Here is a 22280-nt window from a genome sequence, read left to right on the forward strand (position 1 = left end):
TAAGGATGTGGTTAGTGCAGAACCTGGAAAAACCTAGGTCTCATATTTTGGGTGCTTGCATTTTAAAAAGATTTGGATGCATATGCTACTGTTGCCTCAGACCCTTCCCCTGAATACCCCCCCCTCCCGAAGGAGCTGAGGGCAATGATGAAGTGGGGGTGAGGGTCTAGGGGCAGGAAGAGATTCCTGAACTTATAGAACAAGCTCTGACCCTGAGATGGAACCTCTTGGAGCTGACCAGGTCCAGCCCCTCCTGGTTCAGCAGGAAGGTGACCTGGAGACTTGGCTGTGCCTCCCGCCCCATCCTCCAATGGCCCACATGCATGATGGCCTGGAGACCGAGAGAGGTGGTGGTGCTTGGAAGGGGTAAATCCCCGTCCCTCTCCCCCAACATGGGCAAGGAGGGAGGCTCCTGGTGACACAGGGTTCTCATCAACTGGATGAGTCTCTTGCAGAGTTTATTTTATGCACTTTTTTTTTTTTGTCTTTTTAGGGCTGTACCCATGGTGGCATATGGAGGTTCCCAGGCTAGGGGTCTAATCAGAGCTACAGCTGCCAGCCTACACCACAGCCACAGCAACGTCAGATCTGAGCTGCATCTGTGAACTACACCACAGCTCATGGCAACGCCAGATCCTTAACCCACTGTGTGAGGCCAGGGATTGAACCCGAGTCCTCATGGATGTTAGTCGAGTTCGTTAACTGCTGAGCCACGACGGGAACTCCCATCTTAACATTCTTAACAGAGGGAAAAATTAAAAAACACAATGATTCCAAGCATTGTGGATCAAGGATCAAGTACAAAATCAAATGAAGTAGATTTGAAGTTGCATTCATAAAAAAAGTTTTTTGATTGGCTCTTCCTTTTTTTTTCCCCCACTTGATTTTGAACAAAAAGATGAAATCCCAGTTACTTTGTAACGCGATACTTCTTAGGTACCAGTCACTCGGCTAATCCATTTATAAACATCCTATTTAATCCTTGCAAAGTATTAGTACCCTGTTTTCACACATGAGGAAATAGGTTTAGGAAGATTAATACACATGCACAAGATCACAGAGCTTGCTGAAGGGGAGCCAGAGCATGACCCCAGGTGGGTCCGATTCCACACCTGGACTTTGAATCTCTGCACTGCCCTCTGGTGGTTCTTGAGAAAGAAGGAAGAAATAATAGAGCAGAAGCAGTTATTGATGACACAAAGAAAGAAAACCTTCCCGAGCTGAAAAAGATACAAGAATGTTGAGGAAGAGGGTTTATTGCAATCCAGGGAAAACTGATAAAGACAGAGATGCCTAGACTCGCTCTGGAAAAACTATTGGATCACAAGGGGGAAAAACATTATCTGGAAAGGAACAACTCAGGTGTCCCAGAGTTCTTAGAATTTACACACAAGGATCCTTAAGTGAACAAAATCTTCAGTTTTGTGGGGAAAAAAAGGTTGTGACTCAGAATTTTATAACTAAGTTGTTAGCCACTTGTGAAGGCATCAGAAAAACATTCTCAGATATGCCAACATCCACAAAATGTTCTAATTATATTCTCTTCTTGAAGTAAATACACTGATTATAGTCTCATTGTGCAGTAAATAACTGGAAGTATTACCCCTGATCAAAAGATGAATCAAAATTGGGGTTCCCGTTGTGGCTTAGTGGTTAATGAATCCGACTAGGAACCATGAGGTTGCGGGTTCGATCCCTGGCCTTGCTCAGTGGGTTAAGGACCTAGCGTTGCTGTGAGCTGTGGTGTAGGTTGCAGACGAGGCTCAGATCCTGCGTTGCTGTGGCTGTGGCATAGGCGGGTGGCTACAGCTCCAATTGGACCCCTAGCCTGGGAACCTCCACATGCTGCACAGAGCAGCCCAAGAAATAGCAAAAAGACCAAAAAAAAAAAAAAAGATGAATCAAAATTAAGAACTTGAGCATGGTGACTTAGAATTCTTGATAATAAACAAATAAAACCACTTAAATTATAGTTAGGTCTAAATGACCAAGACATAATAATAAAATGTTTTATTAACTAATTATTGTATTAGACTCTAAAAGTGAGTATAAAGATATTTATTTCAAGAAAAAATGTGGAATTCCCATTGTGGCTCCGTGGGTTAAAAACCCAACATAGTGTCTGTGCGGTTTGATCCCTGGACTTGCTCAGTGGGTTAAGGATCAGGTTGTTGCCGTGAGCGGCGGCCTAATTTGCAGATAGTGGCTCCAGTTTGAACCTTAGCCCAGGAACTTCCATATGTTACAGGTGCGGCCCTAAAAAGACAAAACAAACAAGGAAAAAGAAAGAAAGAAAACATGTAATGTAAACATAATAATTTATTAGTAACAATTAGAGTTTCAATTGCAAATTGTATTAATAAATACTACCAGGAATAGTAAGTGGGTTTGGGAAGAATAAATGTCTATTCATTTCTTTATTTCATATGAGGAAAATGAAAGGACACAATTTTATCCCTTGACTTTCAAGATTAGTATATGTGTAAAAAGTCTTTTGAAAATCTTTTGTTGTTGTTGTTGTGTTTTTGTCTTTTTTTTAGGGCCACACATGCCTGTGGCATATGGAGGTTCCCAGGCTAGGGAATCAGAGCTTCAGCTGCTGGCCTACACCACAGCCACAGCAATGCCAGATCTGAGCCGTGTCTGCGACCTACACTACGGCTCACAGCAATGCCGGATCCTTAACCCACTAAGCGAGGCCAGGGATCGAACCTGCAAACTCATGGTTCCTAGTCGGATTCATTTCCCAGAGCTACCATGGGAACTCCTTGAAAATCTTTAAAATACCCATAGGGAAAATGGAGAGTAAAATAACTGGAGAAAATATGAAGAAATAAAGCATAATCCACATAACAAAAGTAGAAAACAAAGGAAAGAGCCAGCAGGTATAAAAAAGGAAAGCATTAAGAAAGTAGAAACAAGGAAAGCATATTAATCATGCCCTGTTAACTTATGCTCTGTTATACACTGTGGCACATTAAATAATAAAAAATTACATGTACCCTATGATTCCAAATGTGAGTAATTTGGGCTATTACCCTAAGTATATGTAACAGCATTTCCCATATTTCTTCTTTTTTTTTTTGGCCATACCCACGGCACCTGGTAGCTCTCAGGCCACAGATCGAACCCTCACCATGGCAGCGACAATACCAGATCCTTAACCTGCTAAGCCACCAGGGTTCGCCCCATATTGCTTTCTGTAGAACATGACATTCTATGAGATGTTAATAAGTGTTCTAGAAAAAGAGTGGTGGCAAAATAAGTGGGAGAAAGGCCAAGTGAAACCTCATCAGAGAGGATTTATTTTTTTGAGTCTTCTCGGAGCCTTGTTAGATCTGGGAAGTGGATATTTTTTCACTTTGGCTACCCGGCTCCTGGACTCCATAGGTGGGGAATATCTTATTTCATTAAGCAGAATCCATCTCCTATTGTAGAAGCGGACAAGGCATCAGCCTGGGGGGTTTGGATAGAGGCCTGTTACCCACAAGAAGCAGGGGTGATGGAGACGCCTTGCACGCAGGGGGCAGTGGCTTTGCCAGTGCCCACGGGATCCTGACGCTGCCCAGTGCTCAGGGTGGCCGAGCAGGGTTCTTGCCAGGCTGCTTCCTGGGCACAAATTGGCCTGTGTTTCTGTTTGTGTAACTGTGTTTATTCTTGCCTATTTCCTTTCTTTTCTTTTTTTTTTTTTTGTCTTTTTGCCATTTTTCTTGGGCTGCTCCCACGGCATATGGAGGTTCTCAGGCTAGGGGTCTAATTGGAGCTGTAGCTGCCAGCCTGCGCCACAGCCACAGCAACGCGGGATCAGAGCCGCATCTGTGACCTACACCACAGCTCACAGCAATGCCGGATTGTTAACTCACTGAGCAAGGGCAGGGATCGAACCTGCAAAATCATGGTTCCTAGTTGGATTCGTTAACCACTGTGCCACAACGGGAACTCCAATATTCTTGCCTATTTTCTAAGCCCTCCTTTTTAGGCTTTGCGGTGATTAGCTATCTAATATCCTTCAAATAAAATCTTTTCCTGTCCCAATCAGTTTGAGGCAGTTTCTGTTGCTTGCATTTCTGAATATTGACAGGTACTTTATGCTAATGTGTACTGTAAGTTTCTAAGAGGGAAATTTTTCTCAAAATTATTTGCCTGCCCCTTTCCCCTTTTTGGAAAACTCTATTAATCTCCTGTGAAATTAATATGCTGTGAAATGTAAACTGGACATTTGTGGCTAGAAAAAAAGTCTAGAAGAAATGGGGCAGGTGAATCATAATGGATAATTGGCTCTAATAATGAGTTGAGGACTTGTGCTTGTGTTTCTGTCCAGAGAGCCTGTTAAAAAGAAGATAGGAGCTTATAGCAGCAAAGGGGACATGAGGTGGCTCAGACAGTGAGTAAGTGATTTAAACATTTACAGGTGAAAAATTGAAGGAGGTGTGTTGGTAGATGAAACAGAGTGAAGGAGGAGCTCCTGCTGAGGTTCAGTGGGTTAAGAACCTGACTAGTATCCATGGGGATGCAGGTTCAATCCCTGGCCTTGCTCAGTGGGTTAAGGATCCGACATTGCCATGAGCTGTGGCATAGGTAGCAGAGGCAGCTTGAATCTGGCATTGCTGTGGTTGTGGTATAGGCCACTGTAGCTCTGATTCGACTCCTAGCCTGGGAACTTCCATATGCTGCAGGTGAGGCCCTCAACAGGAATGAAAAAAAAAAAAAAAAAAAAGGAAACAGAAGGAAGCCTCAGACAGAATATGACACGCAGAGAGAAATGGAATGCAGGCAGGAAGTGATGTGTATTTTGGAGTCTCAGAGAGACCACAGGATGAATTGGCAGCGGAGGGCAGGGATGAGAAGGGAGGCGCTGGCATTGCCAGGGTTAACTGAAAGTCTACCTGTGGACCATCGAGGGCAGCCACACCCCCTCCTCTCTTCCTGTACTGAAGCAGTAGCTGCCTGGAGCCAGCTCTTCCCTAAAGAAAATGAACAAACACCCTGGAACTTCTTTCTTGGCATCCCAGAATAAAGCCTTCTTGCTTGGTGTAAGCGGGAGGTGGGGCTCCCTGTCAGTTGACTCAAGCACAGCTTGCTGTGCCACGTAAACAGCATTGCTGAGCAACCTTCCTAAGCAGGGGGAGAAGCCGCTCGGGAAAACACGTCTATGTTTACAATAGTGAGGAAAGCCTGCATGAGCGGTAAGAGCTACTTAGAATGACTAATTTACTCTTTTGTTCCTAAGGATATAAAATCATCAAAATGTGAAGAATACTGGCAGCCTGAAAGAGAAAGGATAAAATAACAAGCAGGATTACCAAGAGCCCCAGAAGAAGACACAGAGAAAACACAGGAGCCAGAAGAAAGCTACATCCTTAAAGAGATTCAAAAAGTAGATTTCCAGGAAAACGGCTTTAAACAAAAAGTTTTGTGTAATAGAATTAGAAGCTAGAAGACAGTAGTGATATAATGTAAAAAGCATAGGTTCCCTTTCTTTCTTTTTTCCTCTTTTTTTTTTTTTTTTTTAAGGGCTGCCCCTGTGGCATATGGAGGTTCCCAGGTTAGGGATTGAATCGGATCCATAGCCCCCGGCCACAGCAGCGCAGGATCCTAGCAGCGTCTGCGACCTACACCACAGCTCAGGGCAATGCCAGGTCCTTAACCCACTGAGCAAGGCCAGGGATCGAACCTGCAACCTCATGGTTCCCAGTTGGATTTGTTTCTGTTGAGCAACAAGAGGAACTCTCTCCTTTTCTTTACAAGAGAAAAAGAGAAAAAAAAACAAAAACAAAAAACAACAACTCATAAAAAACAAATCCAAAGCCATTAGAGACTTGAGATAAAACAGAAAGCAGTAAGAAAGTCATGGTCCAGAAACAAAGCTTCCTAAAATGCGGCCTGATTTTGAGCAACAGAGAGAGTGAGAGAAAAGACTACTTGGCTTTGATGCTACGTCTGTCCGGTAAGAGACCAGGAATGTGATCCTGGGTCATTAGATAAAACAACGTCATCTTAGCAACGTCCGGCTATGGGGTAAACAATAATTATGTTGCCATAACAAGGTAAACCCTGTATTTTGGTTTCAACTATTTATACTAAACCTGTAAACAGAGCCTGAAGATTTAATTCTGATTCCAGAACAGAATGTGAATGTTTTGCACGACAACATAAAAGAGGGAAGGTGGGAGGAGAAAGGGTGGGGGAGGCAGCTGGAGGGGAGGCTGAGATGCTTCTATCCTCATCTTAGAAGGAGGAAGGTAAGAGGCACCTGCTCAAAGGAAACAAGGGGGAGGCTTCAAATTCGTATTAGAGGTTGTCCGGAGGAGTTCCCGTCATGGCTCAGTGGTTAACGAATCCGACTAGGAGCCATGAGGTTGCAGGTTTGATCCCTGGCCTTGCCCAGTGGGTTGGGGATCCAGCGTTGCCGTGAACTGTGGTGTATGTTGCAGACGCGGCTCGGATCTGGTGTTGCTGTGGCTCTGGCGTAAGCCCGTGGCTGCAGCTCCGATTGGACCCCTGGCCTGGAAGCCTCCACGTGCTGCAGGTGTGGCCCTAGCAAAGTAGGAAGACCCCCCCCCCCCCAAAAGAAGTTGTACAGGGAGTTGAGAGACGAGCTGGAATAATAATATAACTCAAAACTGGGAGGCAGACGGGGAGAGGAGTTGGAAATTAGAAAAAAGGCAAGTTAATCTTAATCTTTCGTTGTAGGCATCAGCAGATAATGTCTAAAGCAGTGCCTGGAGTAACAGAAGCATAAACTGCGTTATTAGAATAATGGTGGGAAACAGAATTTGTATAGAATAAACGAGAGAAATGGTTAACATGATGGCATCCGAGGTGAGGGACTGGAGGAGGGGGCAGGGAACACTCAGTTTTTTTTTTTTTTTATTATAAGCTGTTCTGAACTATTTAACTTTTAAAAATCTAGGTGCATGCATTAGTTTGATAAAAATATAAAGAAAGGTGAGTTCCCGTTGTGGCTCAGTGGTTAGCGAATCCGACTAGGAACCATGAGGTTGTGCGTTCGATCTGAGGCCAGGAGTTCCCCTCGTGGCGCAGTGGTTAACGAATCCGACTAGGAACCATGAGGTTGCAGGTTCGGTCCCTGGCCTTGCTCAGTGGGTTAAGGATCCAGCGTTGTCGTGAGCTGTGGTGTAGGTTGCAGACAGGGCTCGGATCCCGAGTTGCTGTGGCTCTGGTGTAGGCCAGTGGCTACAGCTCTGATTCGACCCCTATCCTGGGAACCTCCATATGCCGTGGGAGCAGCCCAAGAAATGGTAAAAAGACAAAACAAACAAACAAACAAACAAAAATATATTTAAAAGGAGAGATTTCTCTTGTGGTGCAGTGGATTAAAGATCTGGTGTTGTGACTGTAGCAGTTTGGGTTGCTGCTGTGGCTTGTGTTCCACCCCTGGCCCAGGAACTTCCATGTGTCGTGGGCGTGGCCAAAAAATATATCAAAAAGGAGGAAGCACTAGAAAAAAAAGTAAAACTTACTTGTAACATGGATAGTTTTTTTCTTTCTTTCTTTTTTTCTTTTTACAGCTGCACCTTGGCATATGGAAATTCCCAGGCTAGGGATGGAATCAGAGCTGCAGCTGCCGGCCTACACCACAGCCACAACAATGCGGAGTCCTTAACCCACTAATCAAGGCCAAGGATCAAATCCACATCCTCACGGACACTGTGCTGGGTTCTCAACCCACTGAGCCACAACAGGAACTCCATGGATAGTTTTTATTTTCAGTTTTTCTGCTTTTGTAGATTCCGAGTTTTCTGTAATCAGGATGGGTTACTTTTCATAATTACTAAAAGAAAAAAAAAGATAGGAAAAATAAAAATAAAGAATGACTGCAGGAATCTCAGACTGCAAATTCTGGGAGCACAAGCATCCTGCCTGTCTTGTGGATTTCTCCAGAGCCCAGAGCAGCCTGGCTCTGAGCAGATGCCAAGTGAATTGAATGCTGGAAGACAGAGCCTGGGAGAGGAGGCACAGTGGCAGAAGGAAGGCAGTGGCGGGTCTCAGCCTTGGTCGGAATTGGCTGGAGACTTAGGCCCGTCCCTACTAGCCCCTCTGAACCAACTCACACCACTTGGAGGTCTCTGGATCCTCTGAGCTGGCTCTGGAAGATGGCTCTTACGGAGGGCCTTCACAGACCCCCAGTATCTGTGTCTGCCAAGGCCTGGATGGCTGGTCCATGATGTTGTCTGGGGAGCCCAGAAGGATACAGGAGGAGGGGATGGAGTGGGGGTGGGGGTGAGCCATGGGCCGTGGGGGTAATGAAGGCCCTGGGCCCCGGGGTGAGGTGAGCTCATTGCTTATTCTCATGGGAGGCGGTAGGAGAGCCCATACCAGCGGTCACGGTCATGGAGGAGCTTATGTGTTTTGCACTTTAATAATGGGATTAATCTCTGAGGAAAAAACCCAACACACCTTGGGAGTGGATCCTCTTTGTCCCAGCGAAGTTCAGAGCAGGGGTGACCCCAGTGTGTCCTTATCAGCTGAGAATTCACCTGCCATGTTCACCCTGGCTTGTGGCTGGAGCTGGCCCGCTGCCACCCTGTTCCTTCAGCCGGCCTGAGGAAACCAGGAGAAGGAGGGGCTGTGCCCCAACTACACAGTGACCTCCAGAAGCTCCCAGTCTAAGGGGAGAGACCACCCCTACCCACCTGGGTTGCTGGTCTGATGGTAAGAAGAGGGCTTCTCTCTGGGTGGGCCAGAGCAGGCTCATCCATCCCTCCCTTGTCTCTCCAGTCTGATGCCAAGAACGTATGGATATGTCCTTGCCTCCTGGGAGCAGCAATGTGGGGTGGTTTATATGTGATGGTGGGGGGACCTCAGCCCTCTCAATTCACCACACTGTGGTGTGGGTTGGTAGCTGTAGCTCCCATTCAACCCCAAGCCTGGGAACCTCCATATGCTGTGGGTGCGGCCCTAAAAAGCAAAAGAACCCCCCCAAAACAAACAAACAAAACCAAACCCCAAAACAAACAAACAAAAAACCCCCACCCCCAAACAAACAAACAAACAACAAACAAAACCTCAATGCAGAGAAGCAGGCAAGACAAGGGAGTGGGGACGGGGCACCCTCAGGGCCATTTCCAGAATAGTCCAGGAGGGGGCAGCAGCATTACTTTGGTAAGCCATGGGGCAGCTGGAGGAGGGAGAGAAGTGGGGGTTGGTTTGGATGTAGGGGGCTCTCAGCAAGAGGGTGGGGAATGGTTTTCTGGGAGCTGGTGGACACATGGATGAGGAGGGCTGGGAAGGTGCTTTGGAGGGGCTATTTTCATATTCTGGGCGGGTCACCAGCAGTTTGGAGCCTTTGCCTTATCTGATTCTGGGTGAGGGAGGCTGACTTTTCCTCCACCTCCAGCCTCTTCTAGTAACATCTGATTTTGATGAAGATCTAATCTCAGGAAAGTTTGTTTGGCTTTTCTTTCTGGACTGAGAAGATCCCCGCTGCGAGTCTCCCTTCCAAATACGTAGCAACATCATTTACTTTCAAGAGTACTTGTCTTTCATTTGCTGTGTTTTGTTTTGGGTGAACATTGAGAAAAAAGTTGACTTTCACATAACTCATGATATAGCACAGATATTTCAGAAAATAGGCTCCAGAGCAGACATGAACATGAGAATGTAAAGTCTCCTGTGATTTGTAGGTGTCTTGGGGAAGGCTTTGGGCATACATAGGGGGGATGGAGTCAGGGCAAGGGTGGAGGTAGCAGTGGACAGGGAGACCCCTGTTGACATTTAGGCAACAAATGCAACTTAGATTTTTTTAATTTATAGGTTCTGGCTGAGAGAAACATATAAAGAGGAGTTCCCATTGTAGCTTAGCAGGTTAAGGACTTAAGGTTGTCTTTGTGAGGATGCAGGTTTTGTCCCTGGCCTTGCTCTGTGGGTTAAGGATCCTGTGTTGCTGCAAGCTGTGGGCATATATTGCAGATGTGGCTCAGATCTGGTGTTGCTGTGGCTGTAGCATGGGCTGCAGCTGCAGCTCCAATTTGATCCCTGCCCCAGGAACTTCCACATGCCTCAGGTGTGGCCTTAAAAAGAAAAAAGAAAAGAAATGCATAAAGACAAAATATGTTGGAGGTAGGTGCTGGAAAACTTGAAAGAGTTGGTATCTGTGGTATTTTGGATGACACGCTAAGACCTGTGAACAGCAAGCAGCCGAAGTTGCCCCTGTTTATTGATGTGGGATGTGCTGTTTGGGCGACGGCAGATTGGGCCTGGGTTGGCAAGGTTCTGGGGAATGTGTTCCCAAAGTAAAGCCACTGGGAACCTGTCCTTCCTGGAGTCAGAACTGAGGCAGGTGGTGCCTGCGCCCACCAGGCTAGAGAATCCACAAGCCAGGGGGGCTCTTTGTGTCCCCCGTCCTCCAGGGGCATGACTCAGGGAGGAAGGTCTTGGTTTTTGTGGCAGGCAGTAATGTTCATGGCAGTTAAGGGATGATGCCTGCAATGCGTGATGTGGTGGAGGAGGTAGCATCTCCAGCCTTTGTGGAAGGAAGAGGTTTGCAGCAGTTAGGGAGGCTTCGCGGAGCAAGTGGGACTTGATCTGAGCTTGGTGGGTGGTGGCCCGTTGGATAGGAGAGGGAGCAGCCTGAAGGAGGGCGTGGGGTAGGACTCTGAGGCCTGTCACACCAGAGCAGAACCAGGCGGGGTGGGCCTGGAAGGCCTTGCCTGAAAGGGTGGGAGGGGCTGGGGTCGGCATGGTGAGAAGCAGTGATCTTGGAAGAAGGAGGAAGTTACAGAAGGAGGAGGTCACGTGTGGAAGAGAGGAGAACGCTCTTTATATTACGTGGAAGTAGCAGAAATAGCGCAGCGAGCTGCATCTGAGGCAAAAGGCAAACTGGATAAACGGGGGATCATTTCACTCCACCTCGTCCCCCCCCCCCACCTCCCTTTGGGATCTGAGTATCTGATGCAAACTCAGGTTTCCATGTATTTGCTCAACCTCTTCTTCCCTTAGTGGTAGGAGGCAGGAGTTGAGCCCAAGTGTGTCCCTTGGCGGGACAGTGTCTGGTTGGAGCTTCTGGATGATATCTGATTGCTGGGTGGCTACAGGGAGCGGAGCTGGAGGTTGAGTGTCCCTCTATCATTAAGTCTTGGGAAGGGGAACTTTGCACCAGTTGGAATCCTATAGTTTGCAAAAAACAGAATCATGGATTTAGAGTGGATTATAAATAGAAGCTTATTATCTCATAACAAGAAATCTAGATGCCAGAGCTTCCTGATTTGGTTAATTTTGCATCTCAACCATGCCAATTTCCCTGCAGGGCTTTTTGCTCCCCTCAAGACAGATGCTCCATTGGCAGTAAGTGTCCCTCCCTCAATGGTGACAGTTAAGAAAGGAGGGTAGGGGACATTTTCTTTCAAATATGTTTCTTACCAAGGCAGAAACTCTGTCTCCTAAGCCCTCTAGAAGACTTCTCCTTCATAGCACTGGTCAGAACTAGGTCCCGTTGGCCACTTCTAGATGCAAAGGAGGCTTTGAAATGTCTTTGGCATTTTTAGCTTTCCTCGTGGAAGGACAGGGAGGGGCCTGGTGGATGGTTGGCGACCATCAGTGATGGCTGAAAATCCAAAAGATGAAGAGGGTGGTGGTGGCATTGCTGCAGAGGAGAAGCCAGAAGACCAGGTCCTGGGGGCTTGCAGGAGGACAAGGAGGAGAGCTCTTGGGGTTAAGGATGGCCTATGCGTTGGCATCCAAAGCATAACCATAGATTGTGCATTTGCTGTGAGGGGTGCTTCATCTACACTGGGGCTGGGATGTATTTAGATCTGAGATCAAAGCTGCCTCAGACTTTGGTTTTCCTCCTTCCAGTTTCAACCATGATGATTTGTCTTGAGCCCGCAGGGCAGAGGCCGGCATTGTATCCGTGGGCCGTAGAATCCCTTCCTGCTTTGCGGGGAAAACTCTGTAGCAGCCACGCACTCCTGGACATGAGTGGAAATGAAGAACTGGACTAGAAGTTCCCGTGGTGGCTCAGTGGTAGCTAATCCAGCCAGTATCCATGAGGATGCTGGTTTGATCCCAGGCCTCGCTCAGTGGGTTAAGGATCCAATTTTGCCTTGAGGTGTGGTGTAGGTCACACATGTGGCTCGGATCCCGACTTGCTGTGGCTGTGGCGGAGTCCAGCGGCTATAACTCCAATTCGATCTCTAGTCTGGGAACTTCCATATGCCATGGGTGTGGCCCTAAAAAGACAAAAAAAAAAAAAAAAAGAACTGGGACCAGAACATATCTCCTTCTGTTGAATTTCCTGATCCAAACATCTTGCCCTCTCTACACAGCAGATCCTGCACTGATGGGGAAGAGAGAGCCCTGCCCTTGGGGAGTTCCTGTCTCCATGAGGGGTGTTGGGGTCCAGGGCTCTGATAAGACCTGTCTTGGAAGTTGGGTGGCTTCACTGTGGGGAGCCCTTGGGGGATGTAGATCTGGATGGGGGTGCTGGAGGGAGGGAGGGGATTAGGAGGGCTCAGCTGGGCAAAGACCAGGGAGGAGCATTCAAGGCATGGACCCCAAGGGCTAGGGTGAATGTTTAGGCAGCAAAATAGAAGGCTCCTGGAGCCAGCCCATCTTGCTTCCTCAGGAGTTCCCGGAGTCCTCGTGAGGGTTGACGTTGTCCTTATTTGCTACCCAGACACTGTCCTGGGTGGGGTTGCACCCCAGGGCCTGGGCTGGGCACAGAATGGATGGAGGTGCGTTGACTCACCCTAGGCTTGATTTGTTGATTTGGGACTCTCTAGACATGCTGAGGGGTGAGGGCAGGCTCTCCCCAGACCCCAACCTGCATACCAGACCTCCCACCCCAAGAGAACTTCCCTCTCCCATCTTCTGTATCAGCAAAGTCCTTGGCTTGCCAACCAAGTGGTCGGCAAATCGTATTGGTGTTGGATCCCTTGGGAGTAAAAAAATACACCCCCCTACCCTCTACCTCATGCAACCCCTAAAAGTGCCTGGGTTGGGGTCCAGGAGCTCTGAATTTAGACTTGGTTCCGTCCCTCACTGGCAGTGTGGCCTTGGGCCCAGTCGCTTGACCTCTCCCCGTCCCAGTCTTGTGGTCTGGAAACCTGCTGCCCCATCCAGGGCCGTGGGGGTGGCTGGGCTCCGGTGGGAACCACAGTGCTGCCTCCGTGCGCTGTGTGACTTCAGGCAGCCTGACCTCTTTCCAGCCTTGGTTTCCTTGCTCAGCAATGGGCAGTGGATTTTTCATTAGAGAGTTCACGCTATGCCTGGCACCCAGTTGGCGCTCTGCGAATGTTCATTTCCCCTCTTCCATTCCTGAGTTTTTCTTCCAGTTCCACTGAGTTTTGAGCCTTTCACCTCCGTGGGCATGGGGTGCCCTTGTGTGTATTGTGCTGACTCTTGCTGGGGCAGAGTTAACAGTAGCAGCCACCATGAAAAACCCAAACAGAATGGGTCACCTCCCTTAGAGGGATTAAGAGGGATTAGGGTTCCACTGTGGGGCTGGGTGGGACCCAGGACTGAGTCATCATCCTGACGAAGGTGAGAACGAAACGGGATAAAGCCAGTTTGATACTCAGTGGGGGGGGGGGGGGGACCAGGACAGATGCCTGAGTGGTGGGGGTCCCCCCCTGCCTCCCGGTTCCCAACCCTGAGGGCCGGGCTCCCGGCCAGGCCATCCAGGTCCCCTGACCATGTGTGCCTGGAAGGGCATCTCCCCTGTGGGGAAGGGATCTGCATTTCTCCACCGTTCCCAAAAATGACAGGGGAGGAAGGCTCAGTGCTGGATTAGTGCCTCTTCCCCCCTGAAGCGAGGGAGGAATGTTGGTGGGTGAGGAGATGGGGCAGCTGTTAGCCCTTCTTTTAGTTTTAAAATTAATTAATTACTTAATTTTTATTGAAGCGTAGTTGATTTACAATGTGGTGTTAGTTTCTGGTGTACAGCAAACGATACTTACACAAATACATAAATATATGTTATTTTTCTTACACTTTTCCATTTGGGTTTATTATAGGATATTGAATATAGTTCCCTGTGCTATACAGTAGGACCTTGTTGTTTATTTTATATATAGTAGTTTGTATCTGCTAATCCTAAACTCCTAATTTATCCCTCCCCTCTTCCCCACCCCCCCGACACTTTTTTTTTGTCTTTTTAGGGCTGAACCTGCTGCGTATGGAGGTTCCCAGGCTAGGTGTCGAATTGGAGCTGTAGCCGCCGGCCACAGCCACAGCCATAGCAACACCAGATCTGAGCCCCGTCTGCGACCTACACCACAGCTCATGGCAAGGCCGGATTCTTTTTTTTTTTTTCAAGAAGATCAAATTTTCAGTTTTATTTTTATTTATTTATTTATTTATGTCTTTTTGCTATTTCTTGGGCCTCTCCCACGGCATATGGAGGTTCCCAGGCTAGGGGTCAAATCGGAGCTGCAGCCTCCGGCCTATGCCAGAGCCAAAGCAATGGCAACGCTGGATTCTCAACCCACTGAGCGAGGCCAGGGATTGAACCTGTGTCCTCATGGATATTAGATTTGTTTCTGTTGAGCCACGATGGAAAATCCCCCCTTTCCCTTTTGGTAACCCTAAGTTTGTTTCCTATGTCGGTGAGTCTGTTTCTGTTTTGTAAAGCTCACTTGCATCATTTTTATTAGATTCCGCACATAAGTGATATATTGTATTTTTCTTTGATTTCACTTGGTATGATAATCTCTAGGTCTATCCTTGTTGCTGCAAATGACATTATTTCATTCTTTTTTATGGCTGGGTAATATTCCATTGTCTATGTGTACCACATCTTCTTTATCCATTCCTCTGTTGATGGACACTTAGGTCACTTCCACGTCTTGGCTATTGTAAGTAGTGCTGTAATGAACATTGCGGTGCATGTCTTTTCAGATTATAGTTTTTTCCAGATATATGTCTAGGAGTGGAATTGCTGGATCATATATCAGCCCCTCCCTCTATTAGTTGTGCCCTCAATCCAACTGCACTGGTCCCACAGAGCTCTGTACCTCCGCACCTCTGGGGCCAGAAGGAAAAGATCAGCTCCACTTTTAGGATTAATGTAGAATTTTAGTGAATGTCCATGGCCAGTTTTAATACCACTGTGCCTCCGTTTCCATATCCATAAGGTGGGATTGAGAATAATGGTTCCCATCTCAAATTTGTTGTGAGGATTAAATTAATTCATAAATGTTTAAAGCCTTTAGAACAGTGTCTTGCACCAAGTAAACCTGATTTAAGTGTTAACTATTTGAATGTTTGAAAATCCTTCAAGATGCTGTTCCATTGGAGACTGACCTACTGCTTCTCAACAAATCTAATTCAGCCAAGTTTTTCAGTTGTTGGAAGAGGTGGCTCTTTCCTCATTTAAGCCCCAGATAAGGCGCTGGGCTTGGGTCGAGTGCCATTGTGTATGATGAAGGTGTTTCTTTATCATTTATGTCATTCTCAGTTCACTGAGAGGATCCTCCATGGGAACCAAGGTGACTCAAAGAGCTGGGTTTCCCATCTCCCATTTCACACCTGGATAGACTCTCTAGGATCCCTTTGGAGTTCCCGTGTGGCACAGCAGGTTAAGGATCTGGCACTATCACTGTAGTGGCTCAGGTGGGTGCTGTGGTGTGAGTTCAGTCCCTGGCCAGGGAACTTCCACATGCCGTGGGCGTGGCCAAAGAAAATAATAATAAAAAAAAAGAATCTCTAGGACCATTTTCATTGTGTCTCTGCTGATTAATGTGGATGGAATTCATTGCAAATCTGATGTCAGCGCTGCTACTATTGCTGCTAATACGACTTCCATTATCCATCAAAACTATCTATGGAAGGTTCCCTCCATGACAGGTACCATGCTAACCACTTCTTTAACTTAGCAACTCTGAGAAGTGCATATTATCACCTCCATTTTATAGGCGAGGAAACTGACCTTCAGAGGACTAACTTGGCACAGTCACACAGCTAGAAAGGAAAGGAACCAGAATCCAGACCTGTTTGTTGGGCCTCAAGGCCAGGATTATTCACCGCGGGGTTACACACATCAGCCTCCTCAACTATGTTGAGTTTCTTCAGCACGAGAACGGTGACTCCCATGTCTTCTTATCACGTAAACACCTTGCATTATGAGCCTGGAACTTGGTACATGTGATTTTAATACACTGCCACATCTGAGCTTCCTTCCAGGGTGTGCCTGCTTTCCAGAACTTTCTAATTATGATTTCCATATTACTCAAGCCTTTGCATGAGGAGGCTCAGCTCTATGTGGATTTCTTCTTTCCTGGTGACTCTGGGGCAAGTAGCAGTGCAGGAGGTTCAGGGGAGGAGAGTCCTGGTGGGGGTGTCGTTCTGCCCACACAGGTGTCTGGTGGTCTCTCTGACGCCACGTAATTTGAGGGGCTTCCAGATCAGTGCTATTGGTATTCTGGGTGGTTAGTACGTGGATGGGACAAAGAGCCCCATTTTTTTTTGTCTTTTTAGGGCTGCATCCAGGGCATATGGAGATTCCCAGGCTAAGGGTTGTATCAAGCTGTAGCCGCCAGCCTATGCCACAGCCATAGCAACACCAGATCTGAGTTGTATCTGCGACCTACACCACAGCTCATGAAAATGCCGGATCCTTCACCCACTGGGCGAGGCCAGGGATCGAAGCTGCGTCCTCGTGGATACTAGTCAGACTCGTTTCTGCTGAGCCATGAAGGGAACTCCAAGACCCCCAGTTTTTTTTTTTTTTTTTTTGTCTTTTGTTGTTGTTGTTGTTGCTATTTCTTGGGCCGCTCCTGCGGCATATGGAGGTTCCCAGGCTAGGGGTTGAATCGGAGCTGTAGCCACCGGCCTACGCCAGAGCCACAGCAACGCGGGATCCGAGCCGTGTCTGCAACCTACACCACAGCTCACAGCAACGCCGGATCGTTAACCCACTGAGCAAGGGCAGGGACCGAACCCGCAACCTCATGGTTCCTAGTCGGACTCGTCAACCACTGCGCCACGACGGGAACTCCCAAGACCCCCAGTTTTTGATGACCTTTGTTTGCTACTTGCTCTTACCTTAGAGACAGAAAAGAAGGCTACAGCTTTAATAAGATGTACAGACATGGTTTCTTTTTTTTTTTCTTTTCTTTTTCTTTTTTTGTCTTTTGTCTTTTTGCTATTTCTTGGGCCGCTCTCGCGGCATATGGAGGTTCCCAGGCTAGGGGTCGAATCGGAGCTGTAGCTGCCAGTCTACACCAGAGCCACAGCAACGCAGGATCCAAGCCGCGTCTGCGACCTACACCACAGCTCACGGCAACGCCGGATCCTTAACCTACTGAGCAAGGCCAGGGATTGAACCCGCAACCTCATGGTTCCTAGTCGGATTCGTTAACCACTGTGCCACGATGGGAACTCCAGACATGGTTTCTAATTAGAAGCACTAGAGACTATGGCAAGGAACGCTTGATTGGACTTTGTCTCACACAATCCTAGAAAAACAGGTGGAGCAGACAGGACCTACACACACACACACACACACACACACACACACACACACACACACTACACCACACAGTATAACATATAACACAAGGAATGCCCCATTTCCCACCAGCTTAAGATATAAACCATTATCAAAGACCTAAATATAAGAACTAAACCTATAAACCTTTTGTAAGAGAACGTATGAGAAAAGTTTTGTGATGTTGGATTTGGCAATGATTTCACAGGCAAGACACCAAAAGCTTAGATGACAAAAGAAAAAATAGATCAACTGGACTACTTCCAAATAAAATTTCTGTGCATCAAAAGATACAGTCAAGAGAGTGAGAAGGCAACCCAGGAGATGAGAGAAAATAGTTGCAAATCTTATATTTCATAAAGGGTTAATATCCACAATAAATAAAGAACTCCTATAACTCAACAACATAAAAGAAACTAACCCGAATAAAACATGGGCAAAGGACACGAACAGATGTCCCAAAAGACATACAAATGGTCGAGAACCACAGGGAAAAGTGCTCTATTTCACTCATCCTTAGGGAAATGCAAATCACAACCACCGTGACATGTCACCTCGTGCCCATCAGGGTGGCTAATATATAAAAAGAGAAGGAAAAAATCAAGTGTTGGGGACAATGCAGAGAAACTGGAGCTTTGTGCACTGTTGATGGGAGTGTTGAATGGTGCAGCTGCTGTGGAAAACAAATTCAACACAGAATTACCTTCTTGATCCAATGACGCTTTGTACAGAGGCGCTTACCAATAATAGCTGATGACTGAGCGACCACATCTTTTGGGTAGGTACAGAGACAAAGCCCAGAAGGGAGTTGCACTTGGTGAATGGGGTTGGATAGACCTGTACCTGAGTAATGGGGAGGTGGCTTGTCTCTTCCTTTCCAGAACCAGTTCATCATATCGGGAAGTAATCCATAGATATTAGGGTAATTGAGGGAGAGTATCGTAAGGCCAGCACTTAGTAAGCCCCGAGCCAGTTACACCCATCCTTTCCCTGTGCTACCTTGACAGCCCCTGTGGTGGAACCAGGTGCATGGCCTTGAGCGGGGCTTGCTGTGTTGGACGCAATGGCCCTGGACACCCATGGCGGATCTCACTGAGGTCATGGTCACTGTCGATCCCATCAGAGCCTTGGGAGATGGGACTCAGGTCAAATCCCACATCAGAAGCCACATGGGTGCGACTCTGAATTTCTAGCTTGGTAGCACTTTGAAGTTGGCCCTGCTCGTCTCCTTTCTTTGCTGGCATGATAGGATCTCTCACCCGACCTTTAACCACTGAGGAGCTGGGATGAGGGAACGCTGTCTTCTTCTGTCTTCTGTGGCTACAGGTCTGGACCAGGGTCTGGAGAGAGTCAGAGGCAGGAGTGGCCCTCGGGGAGCCCCCAGTCTGAGTGGAGACCTTGCTCCTGGGGACCACCCAGGTGAGGGAAGAAAGCTCTCACCCTTGGAGGTGAGAGGAGCCTATATATCTTTTTTTTTTTTTGTCTTTTTGTTGTTGTTGTTGTTGTTGCTATTTCTTGGGCCACTCCTGCAGCATATGGATGTTCCCAGGCTAGGGGTTGAATCGGAGCTGTAGCCACCGGCCTACGCCAGAGCCACAGCAACTCGGGATCCGAGCCGCGTCTGCAACCTACACCACAGCTCACGGCAATGCCGGATCGTTAACCCACTGAGCAAGGGCAGGGACCAAACCCGCAACCTCATGGTTCCTAGTCGGATTTGTTAACCACTGCGCCACGACGGGAACTCTCTATATCTTTTTATGTAGTGGAATGACTTAGGGTGACCCTGCATTGCCGGGGACATTCAGGTTTTAACAACGAAAGTCTTGTGTCTGGGAAACCCCTCAGTCCCAAGTTAAACCAGTATGGGAGTTCCTGTTGTGGCTCAGCAGGTAAAGAACCCGATGTGGTCTCTGTGAGGATGTGGGTTTGATCTCTGGCTTCACGCAGCAAGTTAAGGAACCGGTGTTGCTGCAAGCTGTGGTGTGTAGGTCACAGACGCGGCTTGAATTCGGCATTGCTGTGGCTGTGGCGCAGGCTGGCTGTTGTAGCTTGGATTCCACTCCTAGCCTGGGAACCTCCATATGCTGCAGGTGCGGCCCTAAAAAGACAAAACAAACAAACAAACACCCTCAAAAAACCTTCCTGTGTTCCTGGGACTATCCTAGAGACTGGGGACACAGGAATGAACAGAACAGAAAGAAATCCCTGCTGGCGAGATGCTATCTATGTTATGCAGGAGGTGGCTACTGATTACCAGGCACAAGCTACACATCCAGCACTATTCCAAGCACTTTATGTCCGTCTGTCTTTCCTTCCTTCCTTCCTTCCTTCCTTTCTTTCTTTCTTTTTCTTTTTTTTTTGTCCTTTTGCCTTTTCTAGGGCCGTTCCAGTGGCATATGGAGGTTCCCAGGCCAGGGGTTTAATCGGAGCTGTAGCCGCTGACCTACGCCAGAGCCACAGCAACGAGGGATCTGAGCTGTGTCTGCAGCCTACACCACAGCTCACGGCAACACCGGATCCTTAACCCCCTGAGCCGGGCCACAGATGGAGCCTCCATCCTCAAGGATACTAGTCGGATTCGTTTCCGCTGCGCCACAACAGGAACTCACTTAAGAGTATTAAGTCGTTTAGTCTTCACAACCTTATAGAAGAGATGCTGTTAACGTTCCCCTTTTACAGATGATAAAACTGAGGCAAAGAGGGGTTAGGTCATCTGCTCAAGATCCCACAGCTGAGAGGGCTGGGCTGCCAGTGCCATTTGGTCCAAGTATCCTGGCCCGAGGCCTCCTCTTGATCCCTCTCCCTGCCGGTGCCTCTAACAGCAGACCATTCATCAAGAATTTTTATTCAAGGTCCCAAAGTTTGTCACTGAAGATGATGAATGCTGACATGGATGCAGTTGATGCTGAAAATCAGGCGGAGCTGGAGGAGAAAACAGGACTTATTAACCAAGTATTGGAACTCCAATACACACTTGAAGATCTCTCTGCAAGAGTAGATGCAGTTAAGGAAGAAAATCTGAAGCTAAAATCAGAAAACCAAGTTCTTGGACAATACATAGAAAACCTCATGTCAGCTTCTAGTGTTTTTCAAACGACTGACACAAAAAGCCAAAGAACTTAAGGGATTGATATCCCTTAGGTCTTATGGAATTGCTGCTGATCCTTTTCCTTTAACACGTGGATAGATTCCAAAAATTATAATAGTTTTGTTTGTGGCTTCACTGAGTATTTACGAAGCTAATGTCAGATCTAGGCAAAATTAAGATCACAGAAGACTTCCATGAGTTTGTGTATTATGTTAGTCTATGAAAATGGGCAAATGTAGAGACTTTATAATTAGAATTGCAAATATTTGTGAAACTTGAAAATGAATGTTTTATCAAATTTGCTTTTATAGGCTTAGCACTGTCTTTTATTACAGGCATAGTTAAAGGTATAAGAGAATAACCACGATGTTGTGTGAAAGTGACCAAAATCACGTCCTGAACGCACAGCTTTCTGTACCCTGTCCACCATCTTGTGCCTCTTTGCCATTTGCTTTCTTCTTGTTTTCCTTCCCCTAAAGAAAAAATTGCTTTCACATTTGTAAAAAAAGTAATTCCAAGAGTTAATCACCTAGGAGAGTAACCTGAACTCTAACCTGTTGAAACTTAACCAAAATTAGGTACTTTCTCCATTAGGGCTTATTTGTTATGTTTACTAATAAGATAGAATATTTAGTTCCTCTTTAATCAATTGAAAATTGAGGCTAGGGAGTTCCCGTCGTGGCCCAGTGGTTAATGAATCCGACTAGGAACCATGAGGTTGCGGGTTCAATCCCTGGCCTTGCTCAGTGGGTTAAGGATCCAGCATTGCCGTGAGCTGTGGCGTAGGTTGCAGTCGTGGCTCAGATCCCGAGTTGCTGTGGCTCTGGTGTAGGCTGGCAGCTACAGCTCCGATTCGACTTCTAGCCTGGGAACCTCCATATGCCGTGGAAGTGGCCCAAGAAATGGCAAAAAGACCAAAAAAAAAAAAAAGGAAATTGAGGCTGTAAAAATGAAGATTTTTTTCCCTTGAAACTGACATGTCAAATTGGGGAAGATAGATGTGTTGTTAAAAATTTTCTTTGCACAAAAGAACCCACTTGGTTATCTGGAAAGATGAGCTCTGCTGTGTTTTTGAAATAGAAATTTTTAAGGAGAAATGGAAATAGGGTGGGAAAAGTACTCCGTAAGTACCTTAACCAGCTCCAAATGTTTTTACTCCAGGTTTGTGTTCTCTCTAGCACAGGTTGGATTTGCGGGGGAAGGGGGTACATAAGTAAATGGATTAAGTTTGGCTAATCTTATGTAAACCACACCTGGAAGAGAATAAAGTGTAGTCTCAGGTTTATTTGTAGTACCCAGAGGATCAACTTTGCAAAAATTAAGAGTGTATTAGTATCAGAATCATGAATAAAATGGGAGAGTTTTACATGTATACTAATTAATGCTTCCTCAGTATTTTATTGCACTACTTCTCCCAGAATTTTCTGTAAACCCAAGTACTAGTTTGCAGAGTTTTAGTCATTTAACAGGCGTTTTTTTTTTTTTTTTTTGAACTTTGTAGATTCTGTTTGGTAAGGAAATCAATGTCAAGATAATGTGAAAATGTTAACTAGGAAAAGAGGTCCATTAATATAGTTTATGGTTGTTAAATTTAAGCTAATCATGAAATAATCTTATGTTTGCATTGGTATAAGATTTGATGAGTTTAGCTGTATGAACAAATAACAGTCCTACTGCAAACATCGTGCATCCCTTTGTGACCTGATTTTCAAATCTTTAAAATTGTTGCAGTTATGCTTT

The 22280-nt window shown here is 46.7% G+C and overlaps 1 protein-coding gene across 1 annotated transcript; it reads left to right on the forward strand.

Moving 5' to 3' along the window:
• Positions 1-4997: 4997 nt before the first annotated feature.
• LOC125129637 (short coiled-coil protein) lies at positions 4998-21249 on the forward strand. Its single transcript, XM_047784578.1, has 2 exons — positions 4998-5186; positions 20305-21249. Exon 2 carries the CDS (start codon positions 20327-20329, stop codon positions 20573-20575), a length of 249 nt encoding a protein of 82 aa, XP_047640534.1. The 5' UTR covers positions 4998-5186; positions 20305-20326; the 3' UTR covers positions 20576-21249.
• The last annotated feature ends 1031 nt before the right edge of the window (positions 21250-22280 follow it).

The sequence above is a fragment of the Phacochoerus africanus genome, chromosome 6 (genome assembly GCF_016906955.1).
Source record: "Phacochoerus africanus isolate WHEZ1 chromosome 6, ROS_Pafr_v1, whole genome shotgun sequence".
Taxonomy (NCBI): Eukaryota; Metazoa; Chordata; class Mammalia; order Artiodactyla; family Suidae; genus Phacochoerus; species Phacochoerus africanus.